At 35.2% G+C, this 14,937-nt stretch overlaps 1 protein-coding gene and 1 long non-coding RNA gene across 4 annotated transcripts in view; one reads left to right on the top strand and one right to left on the bottom strand.

The window, feature by feature from the left end:
• The window catches only part of LOC147916253 (uncharacterized), a 145,454-nt gene that overhangs the window by 41,841 nt on the left and 88,676 nt on the right, over positions 1 to 14,937 (bottom strand). The window lies entirely within an intron of this gene.
• The window catches only part of ZEB2 (zinc finger E-box binding homeobox 2), a 131,302-nt gene that overhangs the window by 81,463 nt on the left and 34,902 nt on the right, over positions 1 to 14,937 (top strand). For 2 of the 3 annotated variants that reach the window (XM_004423849.3, XM_014782440.2), the window contains exons 3-4: positions 5,794 to 6,051; positions 10,957 to 11,028. In XM_004423849.3, coding sequence (XP_004423906.1) covers positions 5,794 to 6,051; positions 10,957 to 11,028 — 330 coding nt within the window. The remainder of the gene's footprint in view (positions 1 to 5,793; positions 6,052 to 10,956; positions 11,029 to 14,937) is intronic. The other variant, XM_087435124.1, reaches the window with a different exon arrangement.

The following is a 14,937-nucleotide window of genomic DNA, read 5'->3' as shown; positions in this document are numbered from 1 at the left end:
CCAAGTGATAAAATTATTCCCATTTTTAAATCGGGAAATTAAGGCTCATGCATTTCAGTGGCACATATTCAAATTCAGAAGAAAATCTCTGTTTGAATTTATCTTTGCCTTGTTGTACCTGTCACAAGACCCCCATTATTAAATGAGAAATTGAACCTTGAATTTAGTCCTGTGATCTTTATCTACTCAAGTACAGAGGTAACAAGTTAAGTGTGATAAAGAAGGGATGTCATTGATAAATCTTCCATGGAAAAGCAAGTCACTGGATAAAAATTCTTGAAAAAGAGCCACATGCTGTCCTTAGTAGCACAGTACCTGAAAATCAAAATTTGGGGGCATGGGGGAGGAATAAAGGGCTAGGGTTCAGATAAAGAGTCTTAGAATGTGCCCCAACACCTACCACACGTAAAGACGTTCTAAGAAAGCAACTAGGCCGTTAATCCATCAGCTCAAATAGAAATGATCTCCAAGCATCTAAGAGATTTAGGAAACCAAATGACTCATAAAATTCCAACTGCCTTCTTTTAAACTTTAAGCCATGTTATCAGAAGAGGCATTTTTTAAATGAGGTTACATGTCTGTATCACATATTAGCTAAGGGTTTAAGCATACTCTTTCCCATCAGGGGCCTCCTACTTGAGGACACTTTGGTAAATCAATTTGTAAATGAAGGACCAAAACCAGAATTGTGACTGGCTCACATTCAAATCTTCTCTTTTCACCTATAGTTACCACACATCACAGCAGCAGACAAAAGAAGACACTGGAGCAAAGGTCCCATCTTTATGATTATTTCAGTAGTTATTGGTGTTTTATACTTCATAGAGTACCATGACACACAATTTTGTAGGCTCCTTGTGGCAACCTCACAGACAGGGAACCCATTATCATTATTTTTACCCATTTGTACCAAGGTTTCTTGGATAAATAGGCCAAGGCCACACAGCTAGTTACATGTTGGGACTGAGACAAGAAGACAGGTCTTCAAGCTCATAATTCGGGGAACTGCCTCTTTATTTCTATTGTTTCCAAACTATTGTGGGAAACATGGGTGTATTGTTAGATTCTGGTAATTGATCAAATTGGTAGGCTTCTATAACTCAAATTAAGGGGATCCATGAAAGCAACAATCATCAAAACAATTTAAAATTAAGTGACAATCTCCATTTTGCGGCATGAAAATCCCCAAAAGTCCCAGGGATTTCCATTCCCTTACTCAGATCACGTGGAGTTTAAATTTAGATTGCATTCTTCACTGGGAATTTGTATTATTATGTATATTTTTGTGTGGCTGTTGTATGCCCAAAGATGTGCTTTCTAGCACTGGCTTTGCCACCAACTGGCTGCAGGGCCTTAGACAAGTCATTTAACTTCACTGTGCCTGTATTACCTCCTTTGTCACATGTCAAGGGTTGACTTCACGCGTCCTTCTAGCACTGCAATTGTATGATTCTATTTTTCCAAATAGATAGTAAGCTTCCTGAGGTGAGAATAGTGTATCCTCTGGACTTAACACATGGTAGGCGTTTAACAAATGTTTTATGATGGCCTTGAAAGATTTATTGGCACGTTTAGCTTGAGTGGAGTTATAGGAAATCGTTATTGACTGCCTTATTAACAATTAACTGTCTATAATCTGCATATGTAATTTTCCTTTACATCAATAAAACTTCTGCTTCTAGTGAAGATGAAGTATTGCCCCTTAACAACAGTTCTTTTGCATGTTAATACATTAGCAACTGATATCTTATTTGTACTGTAGCTGACAGAATAATGTAGAGAAAGCATATAAGTATGAAAAGGGGTTAGTTAGGTAACATTGTGTAGGCCATCTTCAAAACAACAGTTCTGGTATTTCAAATGTCAAGCTAATTATGAGCGATGTTTAAATGCTATGATAGGCCATTTTTGCAAATGCTGAAATTTTCCAGCAGGTATGGACATTATAAAAATGTCACATTTTGCTACTATTCTGTTATATGTCACCAGAATATACAAAAATCTGAAAAAAAAAGTTATATCATATAAAGAGAAACCATGATTGTAAAATTAATTGGTATAGTGATACAATTTAGAGTATTGTTTACTTAGGAAGAATAGAGAGGATTTAATATAATGCAATCTGGTTAAGTGAAAATAATGCTTATTATAGATAAACTATGAAGCCTTTTAAATATAGGTTTTTAGTAATACATAGTCAGATATATCTTTCCAGGGCCATTTGCTATAAAGCGAATTTAAGTATCAGCTTTATACCCTTTGGTAACCCCATATTACACATACAGTTTTAGAGAAAATGAAACTTTAATACGATTCCACATAAAATGGTTAGCCATGCCAATAATTCATATGCATTTCATATGCAAATAGTTTTATCTTATCCATCAATTATCATGTAAACATGATATCACATGGCAAATTTCCCTGTAATACAGTACAGTACCTGTATGTAATTATAGGTGCATTTTGCCAATGCAACTGTTACACAGAATTGTAATTAATTCCTCTGAAGATTACTGGGAGACTTTTGGATACTGATGCTGTTTTTGGACATTTATTACTGCTCTTTAGTTGGCTTTTTGCTGTGCCTAAGAGACAGATGTAAAATTAGTGTCTATTTTGAGCCAGCAAACAGTACATCTTTCCTCTTGTTTATTGAATTGCAGAAAGGAATTCTTTGGGCTCCCACTTCTTTGTGGTTTTGAAGTAACTGTCTGTTTTTCTGCCAGCCATGTAGTTCCAATACATGTACAAAATTTTGCTGATACTCCTGCAAGAAGTGGCTTATTTGACCTAACGTAAGGCCTGAATAGAACTTTGCTACATTATGTAGGCGGTTCCTTGCTTTTGAATGCTGAATAAAAAATATGTATCATAAATTGAAAAACAGACACTGGATTAATATATTCTGCCCAAAGACCCATATTTAAAACCAGTATATGTTGGTTATTATACAAAATTGAAGCTCTTCTTTGCAGAGACAAAGCCACATTATTAAGATCTGTTATGTCAATGGTGATGATGGTATGCAAAGGATGAAAACAGAAACAAATGGGAAAATGAGCTTATTTTATATCATAATGTAAATAGGGGTAAATTCATCATGTATTGGCCATTCTATAGTAAGAATATTTTGTGGTGAAAATTTCCCCACTACCTACCCTAGACAAATCCACTGACTAGACTTGAGAGAAAAATTTTAAGGAAAATCCTGGGGATTTAGAAGTGGGGGGATGAGGTAGGGAGCAGGAAGTACAACGTTCGTATTAATGGATTTAATTTTCATTGTCAGAAGGTCAACCGGAAAGAACAGGATGAAATGAACTACTATGAATTTAGATGTAAAAACTACCTTTAAGAACTGTTTTACCTGGATTAAAAAAAAGGAGAGAGGGGTGGGATACCAACAGAATGGCTATGGGAATGGATATCCTAGTTAACACAGCTCTGGAAAAGATGGCATACTGCTTCTGTAAGTGAACTTGACAGCAGTTATTTATTTAGTTTAAAAGTATTTACTACTATTTGTGAGCGAGAACCCTAAAGGTTGTGAAGTATTGTTGGCCCATGAAGGTGATGGATGCTGTACTCCTGACCCTATATGGTGAGACATGACTTCATTGCTTGTTTAGATTGTTCTGATATTTGGGACTCCTCAAGGGCTGTTCATAAATCATTTATCTCTCTTTTTTTTTTTTCCACAAGAAAATATTTAAATTGTATTGCTGCAGGAACACTCACGTGTCACACGGGATATTGTGGTCCATGCAGAAAAAGACCTTAAAAGGCATGGTTTTTTTTCCAGGATAAAGGCCTTTTAATGCCTGTCCAGCCTTAGATAATTTTATTCACTCCTTCTGGACCTTTCTTTATTCCTCCTGTGCCCAGAGATCAGTTTTTAGGAGGTGGGTTGAAAGCTTCCCAGGCCTTAGGAGCTTTTGTTGTAGCCCCCACCACTCTCCCTCCCCCCCCCCCACCGCCCTGAACTCAGCGTTCAGAAAATTTGTAAAGAATCTTCTGCTTGTTGCTAAGAAATGGTTAAATCTCAGTCACCAGAAAAAAAAAAAAAAGAAGCACATTATTGATTGTACTAAGGTATATCTGGACCACACAGCTAGAGCAGAGATGTTAGAATATCTCTCTTTTTGTAGATCTGAGGGCATTACCCAGCCTGAACTTGCCTAAGCCCTTGTGGTCACACCTCTTGAAAAGGTTTTGTTTCCCCCGTCAATTGGTATTCAAACCAGGTCAGCAGATTCTGTTTGCCCGGCTCCGCTGCCGTTTTCATTTTAATTTGCACCTGTTGTGCAGTTGTTCTGAAGGCAAGTGCAGACCCGCGGATTATACAAAGATCATATTATGAGCAGATATGCACGGTGTAATCTTTTTGTCCCCAGCCTCACATGACAAAAAAAATCTCTCTCTTTTTGTTCCTTTTTTACTCCCTGGGAACCTGTCAAAGCAAACAGATATGACTGACTAAAATTTGTAACTAGACATGTTTCCAGAATTCTCCAAAAGCATTATGAACCTGACACACAATCCTTTTCATTTTTTTTCCTCCTTTTCTGCCACTTTTGTATAATCCGATAGCTGGCAAGAGCCACTTGAGATAGCCCAGTTGATAACTTAGCAGAGGATTGCTTTATTAGGCGCAGAGAAATCAAAATGAACCTGAAAATTGTTTGTGCTTTTTTTTTCCACGGGCTTTTTTTTTTTTCTTTCTCTCTCCCTCTTGTTCCCATGATGTCATGGTTCTAACTTGTTTTTTTGTGTGTGTTTCTGGAGAGTTGGGTTAACAGTTCTTGGCAATCCTGTGTGTGCGTAACGGCTGGTGTGTTTCTCTAGCTGAGCTAATGCCCCGTGTTTATTACTCTAATCTTTCTTGTCTGGTGGTAAAGTGGACAATTTATGTACTAGCATGTAGGCCGAGAGCCTGTGAGGGCTGACTAATTCAGAAACAGCCACCTTCAATTGAGTTCACAGACCTTATTTACAGGCTGTCTATTTTAAGAAAAGCTACTGAGCATTGCTGGGACTGAGGGCTGCAAAAGCAGCCTGCCGGTTCTTGTGAGTTATTTTAACATTTGTGTTGGTCTTGCCTGTGTCACTTTGAAATCTTCTGTAATTATGGCACTATGAAGACATCTCAATAGTAGCATTAATGGCCCAGAAGATATGGCTTTTCCTCATTTTCTGCTTAAAAGATTGGGATATAAATGGCCTTAGCACATGACGGTTGACATAGAAGCAACAGTGAACATTTCAGATTGAGCAGGTTTGTGTATGTGTTCGTGTATTTGGGTAAATAGATGGACATTTTGTGTGTGTATGGCTACTGTTTCTAGGAATAAAACCACAGCTAATATAGTGAAATCATGTCGTATTTTTAGTACAACATTTTATAGTAAACATTCCATGTCACTAAGCTAATAAAATTGTCAATTGCAGATCTATTTTGTAAGTTTTTGTGAGGTATCGAAAGTGCATATTGCAATATGTCTCTTTGCATATGCAACATAGGCATATTTTTGAGTATATGTGCTTCTGTTGCTTTTTAAAATTTCTCATCTTTTTAGTAAAAACTATTTAAAATCAGAAAGAGTACCCAGCTATAACTGAATAAGAATAAAAATGCTAAAACATGAATGATGTTAATTATATTTTCCTGACATGGTTGAGTAATTAAGTTATGAAAATATTAATTATTTTTCATTTAACTAAACAATTAGAGGTGACTGATATTTTTCAACAGAGTGTTTAGAGAGTGTGTGTTCTGTTCTTTCTCTTCAGTGGTGAACTATGACAATGTAGTGGACACGGGTTCTGAAACAGATGAGGAGGACAAGCTTCAGATTGCTGAGGAGGACGGGATTGCTAACCCTCTGGACCAGGAGAGGAGTCCAGCTAGCGTGCCCAACCATGAGTCCTCCCCACATGTGAGCCAAGCTCTGTTGCCAAGAGAGGAAGAGGAAGATGAGATAAGGGAGAGTGGAGTGGAACATACCTGGCACACCAACGACATTCTGCAAGCCTCTGTAGATGGTCCAGGTAAGTGTCCAAAACTACTTGGCCCCTTCCCGTGCCATCTTAAACTAATCTTTACTACCTAGTGGAACGTCCACAACCAAATAATTAAAATATTTCTTTTCATAGCCCTTGCAGAATAGGGATACCAAAGCTGGTGACAGATTACGAAGTGGTAGTAGTGTTATCACATTACAGCATTGACATCTTAGGAAGGGATTATGTTTCGGTTTTGATGAAAGTTGAATATGAACTATATTTTAAACACACAACATGAAGTATTTGCACCACATTTACAATGTGCAAATTATAACATGATCGAGATCTGTACTTTAAGGATAGAAAATGGAAGCAAACATAAAAGCTCACAACTAACATATATTTGAAAATTTTGTGTGGAAATTATGTAGCAATACCAACCAAATAACTGTCAGTTTAATGTAGTTTCAGTGTCTGTCTGACACCTCCTATTGTAATTCAACCATCTAATCGTTCCCTTTTGTTAAGTGTGAATGTGATTTCACGCTTTTACCTGGTCAGGTAGCTTTCTTATTATTTAACAGCTAAGTACTTGATAATGATTCCTGCAGTTTGGTGGGACTCTCTAGGGACGTAAAAATGGTCCAAGGCCAACTATAATAAAAATAAGGTAAATCGTGTTCAAACTAAAACTTCAAATGCCACTGTGCAAATGGAAATGCCTTGGTCTAAAATTCACGTAGGATGGAACATCACTAAGGCATGAAATGACTAACAAAATAAAAGAGAATTAATCTAATTCCCATATGCTCCCTCTGCTCATCTTTACTTGGTAAGGTGGCCTGTAAAATTTTTTTAAACGACCCTTCTAATTCAAGCCTTCATGTCTCCTTAATCTCTATTCCCGGGACCCAGTGAGAGCCATCATGATTTACCCCACCTTGTTTTTGCTCTTATGATATAAATAACAATAGCATTTTTATAAATAGGTGAAGTGGATGGGAAGGCGAATAAGTAAGCAGCAGAATCTACCTATATGCTATTGTGATGTTGCAGACTATAAAACACTGAACATAGGCAGAGTAATTGTTTGGTGTATTGGAAGGAGGATAATAAAAGCACTTCCACTACTACAGAAAATGAAATGTGAAAAAAAGAAGGAAAAAAGACGGATGGCAGTTTGAGTGTGCTGTATTTGTTTTTCGTTTTCCTAACATACTGTGCCAAGTTTTGTACTCTTTCTGTTTCCAATTTTGCTTTCGGTGAAGGTTTCTCGAATCTCAGCAATCCCACACATAAACATTTATCGTTATATCCATTAAGACTTAAGGTTTTAGATTTTCAACTATGAGGGAGAACTCAGCCAAAGATGCTTGAAAGATAAATACGTTTAATTAGGGGCAGAGGATGATCATTAAAGGAAGTCTGACTGCTGCAGAAGTCATTAACAATCTTAAATGAAATTTTTATTTTTATGATAGCCATTTACATGTATAATAAGAGCCAATGATTCTTGGGAGCAGTGTGACAGAAACAGAGTGTGGCGAGAACTCATGTAAGACATACTATTTAAATGAGCTGGTGTTAGCTATTCATATTTGTTAATGAACTAGATATGCAGGGCTATAAGAATGAATGTTCTGATGCTTTAAATTTTAATACCTAGAAATCAAGGGTAAGGACCAATTACTAGAATTTCCACCCTTAAAGGAATAATTAATAACGATATAACAAATGTACGTTTCTAACTTCTAAAAAAAAAAAGTTTAATTTTAAAAAATTAAGATCAGTAATTGAAAAACAACCAAAACAGCAATGTCAAGCTATAGTAGTTTGTGATTATGGCAGCTTTTTGTGTTGGCCATGGATCATAATTCTAAATGTTTTAATATATGATAATCCATATGAATGCATTACAGACCCTGTTGTCACCTGTAGTTAATGGTGCCTGGGATACAAATGAACAGGCTGTTCTTTGCTCTTACCTTTATGGTAAATAAACTGGCATTCTGGAGTCACAATAATTAAATAAAATGTAAATCCTTAATCTCATTTGGCTATTTGGACCAAGAAAGTTACCCGGCTATTACCTGTCTAGTTCTAATGATTAGTAATGATTTATTGTTCCTTTTTTTTTATTGTTCCAAAAGTGCTCTGATGTGGTGCCTTGATGTCTAATGAAAAGAAATTGGTCTTAAAAAGCTACTCATTGTTTATCCTGACTCTTAGATAACACATTTTTCTTCTGATAAAATATTTTTCTTATTTATTGTTCAAAACACACAATATAGACAATAATTCTAATTCTGGTGCTGTTTTATTTAGTAGTGTTTTATCCCTGGTGCCTGGCTGTCTACCATCATACCTCAGCACATAGCTTTACTCTGAGATAAGCCCCTCTCCTTTGCTCTTTCTCCCATGCTTTCTGTAGTTTGTCTGCAGGATGCAGGTTTTGAACTGAAGAGCGCAGTGGAGTTCTTACTGTGCCTTTCCGGTTCCAGCACAATCAAAGTTTTGTGTTTGGAATTGTCCTTGACATTCTTTCGTCCCACAATGGGGTGGACACAGTGTGCTGGAAACCATGACATCATTATCATTGACACAGACTTAAATAAATCACCTGCATCTTGGCCTCTTTCTGCTTATTCAAGGATTCTTCATCTTAAGGAAGAAAGTGCTCTTTATTTTTACAAACCTTCATCCCAAGGGTGACTGGAAAACGCAAACTTTTACAAGTGTTTTAAAAACAAATATACTGTGTGGTTTTAGACACAGCGTGCTGAGTCAGAGGTGTCTCGGAAAAAGTTTAAGGTTAGGCGTGAGGCAGCAAGACAGCCAGCATTGCCATTAATTCAGAGGAGATATTCCTAACCTACTTATTATGATGTCCTTCTCAATACGGATTCATGAAACTTAATTAAATAGGCATACACATAGTATTTCAGATACATACCTGAAAAGGCTTAGTGCTTCATTTTAATAAATTCAACTTGATATTCAAAAAAGAAAAAGGTTGATGCTCAGTAAATTGAAGCAAAGTACATTCTAGGTAAAAGTGACGTCATCTCAGTTGCACAATCTTTGGTAAAAGAGAATTAAAGCTAAAGTAATCCTACAGAATGCAACACACACAAAGTGCCGGCTACACATTTGTATACCCAGCATTAAATAATTTGGGAAGCAATCACCTATTGTAACTTCTCTTTACGTTTTTCATAAGAAAATGACAATGAGGAAGGAAGTGCAGCAGAAATCTTGAACATTACCACTATTATGCAAAAAAAAAAAAAAAACGCTGTTAACTGTTTTCCCCTCAGTGACTTGATCTCTCAGATGGAAAACTTATGATTCTTCTGACTCTTAGCTACCAGAAATCACATGAGATGAGCAAGGAAGAAAGACACAAAAGCTATATTTATATCTAGTACTGAACTTCTCAGAAATACCTTAATTTAATTCCTTGCAGAGACTGATAAAAATATCAGTTGAGGGAGCCTTTCAACCGATCAGTTATTACAATTGACAATACAATATTGCTATATAGCACTATATAGTGAACTTCTAAATGTTTTATGCAAAATGTCCCTGTGTAAATATTTCTTAAATAAGAGAGAAGTCCAGGGCCAAGAATGAATTTAAAGTGGCTATACAGTTTAAATAAATATCATTCAAATTATCTGACTATTATGTGCAGTGGCATTAAATTAGCATCTATTTATATCTGTGTATTTTACCTTAAGAGGCCCATGATTTTTCAGTTCTGATACCATAAACAGATATGCTGCAGGATACTACTTGTAAAATATATATCTTAATTTTGCTGAAATATTTGCTACAACTTGTTCTTGTATCAAATAATTATGACTAGAGCGTAATAAGCAAAGAATGATCAGGATAAATTTGGAAATTCACAGAGTCCTATTTATAAAGTTTCTCTTGTTTTAAGTAAAATGGTTTTCACAGAGAGATATTTATCCTGGATCATGTTTGGTTCTCATTAGTATTGTTGTTGTAAAAATACAATTTTTAAAAGTTTGTGTTTAATTTACTCACTTAGAGGATTTTTAACTGTCAGCTGTCCTTCTCTGCCCTCTCATCTACTCTACAATTTGGTAGAGAGAAAATTCAAGGGTTCTCCTATTTGTTAAATTCTCCCTATTTTAAAATATTACCATTTTAGAAAATTACCTTTTTTCCTTTTCTGAATCTTCAATGTCAGTGTTACATATTTCCTTCTTCATCAGAACATTGAGCTGTTGTTATATCTATATGTTTTTACTCAGAAAATGACAATGATTATCCCCTGGGGCATAAATGATAAAGAAGAAAGATATTTATGGAGTGGTAGGGAAAGGAGTAAGGAAGGTATGTTTTAGAAGTTTATAGCAAACAGTGAAACAGGTGTTTTCAATACCTCTGAGATACTTCTTTTATAAACTGGGCATTTCAAGTTTTGATATGTAGAATTCAGTTTTTTTAAAAATATGCTTGCATAGATTACCACCATCAGAGCTAATCCAAGGGGGGAAAAAGCATGAAAATAAAATAAATTCTGACTTGCCACTAATCATCCAGAGTTACCAGAGACATAGCAGCTAGTGTACTGCTTCATAGGGAAAATACTTAGTTGCTTTTGACTCTTATTGAAAAAATAATGTCTTTCCCCCTGTTTGTCACTAGAACTGCCACCAGAAGAAAAGCCCTTCGTTTGCCCTAAAAAGGCACCTGTGTTTTTCACAGCTTGCAGTAATGCTTAAAGTAAATAAGTTCTTGTGCAGCTAGCACTATTGGATTCATTCAATTGCCTGAACAAAACTATTGTTTAGAGGTTTACAACAAGCCTTTTCTCTGCTTCCTTTAAAAGAATCTTCCTTGTTCCTGTGGTTGGCATGCTTAGTATAGTAAGCCTTTCTACAATTTTCAAATGCTAAAGATAATTTTCCCCCACAGAAGAAATGAAGGAAGACTATGACACTATGGGGCCGGAAGCCACAATCCAGACCACAGTTAACAATGGTACAGGTAAGCTGTTTACCACACTAAGATCAGATTTGTCCTGTGTCATGTGGATTTAGTGAGTCAGGGAAAGAAAGGCTGACCCATCCATTTGTATCTCCATGACTTAACAATTAAGTCAGACTTTACAAGTCTCTTGTTTTGTTTCAAATCAGGACTCTCTGTATTTTGGTATTTTATTCAGCAAATATATCTTTCATTCTTAAACCCCTAATTTGCCTGTGAAAGTTGAGAAAACTGAACTGGATAAATAAATCCTTTCAAAGCATGAGTTGGGCAAATTTCTGGTAGTAATTTTTATTTTAAAAGACAGCATAAATAATTTTAAAATTAGAATATAATATGCTTCTTCTAGCCCACCACTTGATGTTAGTCATTGAGAATTCAAATGATATGGCGTAATTTAGATTGTAAAATGTTTTTTCAGAAAGACAAACCAAATTTCCATGAACATTCCTCACAAAAATTGGTCATCTTTGTTCCTTTTTATTCTTTCTTCACTTTTAATTCTCAATACCCTCCAGCCCCTCTAAATGATATTTTCTAGGCAGAAGTTTTATAAAGAAGAACTGACAATTTCACTTCTTTTTAATGAAGCTAAAAAATTGCAGTGGGAAAGTAGTAAGTGGTGTTTTTTTTACTCTGCTACTGCTGTAGGATGGAGTTTCAGGACAACTGTGACATTCCATATTCTTTCCCCAAAACTGAACAGTGTTTTCCCTCACATTCTCACATCATCAGTGTAAATTTACATTGACTCACTATGTTTATCTCTCTTTTCCTGCGCAAAGCTAATTATTTTTGGTGTTTCAGACAATTCTTCACACTACCATTACAAATATTAGCGTAGTGCCCAGTATAAGGTTTTCTTCCAAAACAAAATAAAAAAAATCACATAAATATTTCCACTCAACTCACCAATGAAAAAAGTGTTGGTTTTATGAAGTTGTAGAAATGTAAATGATTAAGATGATATTCATATCTCCGTTACGTTGATACACATCATAATAAACTGCTCATACTGTGTTTCTATTTAGAATGCACTTATTAATAACTTGCAAGGCACTAATTCACCTTCTTGGGTGTAAAATAAGAGAAATAATGAAAAATGATTGTAATTTTTCTTTCATTTGAATAATGTCAATTTGAGGTACAAAAATGAAACTGTACAATATGGGATTATGAAAAAGGTATAGAATTAGGAACCAATAATCCTAATTTTTAGGCATAGCTCTGGCAATAACTACATTGTGACCTGGGGCAAGTCAATTACCCTCTTTGGAACTCAGGTTCTACACCTGAAAAATGAGTAGATTGAACTAGTTGCTTGTTCAGAATATTTCTATTTTTAATATTTTATGTTCCAGGGGTACCATCACCATGTGAAATAGAGACAAGACAAAATAAAAACATAATAAAAAAGAGATACCATAAATTAGATACTTTCTATAATGTCCCAACTCATAGGATCAAAAATGGCTTCATGTTCCTTTTTAAGATAAATGTTAAATTTCAACTTCAAGTATAAATAAATGCTAATTTTTACTAACTTTATAGGCATTTAAAGTGTCACAAAAGTAAGTTTATCCCACAAAGTGACAATTTACTAGCTGTTTTATACACTTAGGGTCTAAAGTGAGGTTAGCAAAAATTGTTCCTATTCAGAAGATTTAAAAATCAATTTGAATGTTCTTTCACCTAGCTTTAAGATCTCTTTTTCTCATACTGCTTACTATTCCCTATAGTTTATATGTATTCAGTCAATAAATAAATCAATATGTATTCATTGAGTATCTTCTATGTATTCACTGTGGTGTGCATGTGTGGTGGAACATGGGTCAGGAAGTCTAAGGCATAGTTATTATTTAATTTGGAAGATGAGAGTAACACACAAGAAAAAATAATGAACAATAAGTGAAAATATGTCATAAATTGCAACAAATGGTAGGAACCATAATTATTTCAAAATACAGAAGTGGGAGAGATCCTATGGGGTGAGTATTCAGAAGAGGTTTCACAGAGGAGGTGACATTTGAACTAAGTACCTCTTCAGTATTCATAGGGGAGTGAGGCAGGGCTTTCTAGCAGAAGAGGAGTGTGTAGGCCAAGGAAGAAAATTGTGATATTTATTCAGAGGATAGTTAGTAAAAGGATTTGGCAAATCAGAGGGTCCTAGGAGACAATTCATGGGAAGTGAAGCTGGATGTTTAACTTGAAGCCAGCTGATGGAGAATATAAAGCATCAAACAAAAGAGTTTGGTCATGTTATACTACTGTGATTCTGCGGGGGAAAACCAGACTTTGAGAGACCAACTGGAAGTCATTGTAGTTATTCAAGTGTGAAGTGATTGAAAGCTTGTCCTAGGGTGGTGACAGTGGTGAAGTTAGCAACATGAGTTCTTAACAACAGATTGTTTCTCTGGGTGGTGGAGTCAAAATGGCTTCAAGATTACATACCGGCATGTTTAGAATATGGGAATATTTGCTATTTCTAGATAGACAGAAGAAAGATCCAATTTTGGGGAGAAGACCTCAAGCTTGTCTTTAGACACAAGTATTTTCATATGAAAGTTAGACTTATCTATATGAGAATGTCCATTGGAAATGAGGAATTGAAACCCAGGAAGTCAGGGCTAGAGATAGAGATCTGAGAGTCATGCAAATATATTCAGATAGTATTTAACATCATGAGACTATGAGATTTACAATTGAGAGTGTATTTATTGAAATAAGTAGAAAGCTAAGGCCAGGGCTCCTGGTGGGTAGGGGGAAAAAATCAAATTCATTAAAAGAAAAAAGATTGTAAAAGAGAGAGAAAAAAATTAAACATCCAGAAGGCAAAGACAGTTTCAAAAAAAGAGAGAATGGCCAATTCGAAAGATTCAAAAACCACAATTGAAAGAATGGTGAGCAAATACATTGGACTTGGTAATTGAAATTTACTGGTGATCCTCAGGTTATAACTCTGCCCAGTTAGAGAATAAATACATATTTCTTCCCAACCATAAGTTTACTGCTTCTTATTCCTAGCATCTTTTTGGATGCTAAATACATGTAGAATTGAAATAAGACATCTTTTCTGGTTGAAATTACTTATTAATGGACGATGTCTTTCTTTCCACCCAAGTTCTTCTGATCAAGTTCCAGCTATATTGGCTGATCTTCTTCTCTAGCCATCTCAACCTATAATGATATCTTTCTCCAATGAACTCTTCTAGAATAAATCAGCTACTAACTACTGTAGTGTGTTGTTAATTAACATGTTGTCTTTTCCAAATTAGATTGCAAACTCTGAGAGCATGGATTGTTTCTTAGACTACCACATTATCTATAAGGGGGCCTTAAAATTAATAGGCTCTCAATAAATATGTTTTTTATTAATGAATGAATATGGAATTGTTTAATATCAGATACCATTTTTCTTTTTTAATCCAAGCAGAACCAACAGACATAGGAATAGATAAATTTTAAACAAGTTAAGCAAATTTTCTGATAAAAAGTGTTGTTATTCATTGGAATAAGTTGTCAAGGGAAGACAAGGAAAATGTCTCTAATATTTCTCTCTGAAAACTCAACACACAAATTTCATTCTTAACTAAAAGTAAGGAGAAAACCTCTGAAGTTCTTCCTCAATTCTACAAATCTATTAAATAGTAAAAAGTAATTAACTTCATATAAATAGATAAAGTAGTCTTTTAGAATCTAAAAGTATCTCCTTCCTAGTATATTCTGCTGAGTTTAAAGCTATAAGAAGTAGTAGGAAGGTTTAGTTGAATTGAATCACAGAATTCTAAAATTGAAAGTTACACTACAGAACAATTCCTTAACTATAATTTGATAGTTGAGGAAACTGTAGTAAAAAAATGCCACATTTTTTTGGTGGCAGATTGGGGAATAAAATCTAAATCGCCTGAT

Source organism: Ceratotherium simum, chromosome 9 (assembly GCF_057802395.1).
Source record: "Ceratotherium simum simum isolate JZ-2026a chromosome 9, ASM5780239v1, whole genome shotgun sequence".
NCBI lineage: Eukaryota > Metazoa > Chordata > Mammalia > Perissodactyla > Rhinocerotidae > Ceratotherium > Ceratotherium simum.
Note: the sequence above shows the minus strand (reverse complement) of the source record. Positions and strands in the feature narration are given on the sequence as shown.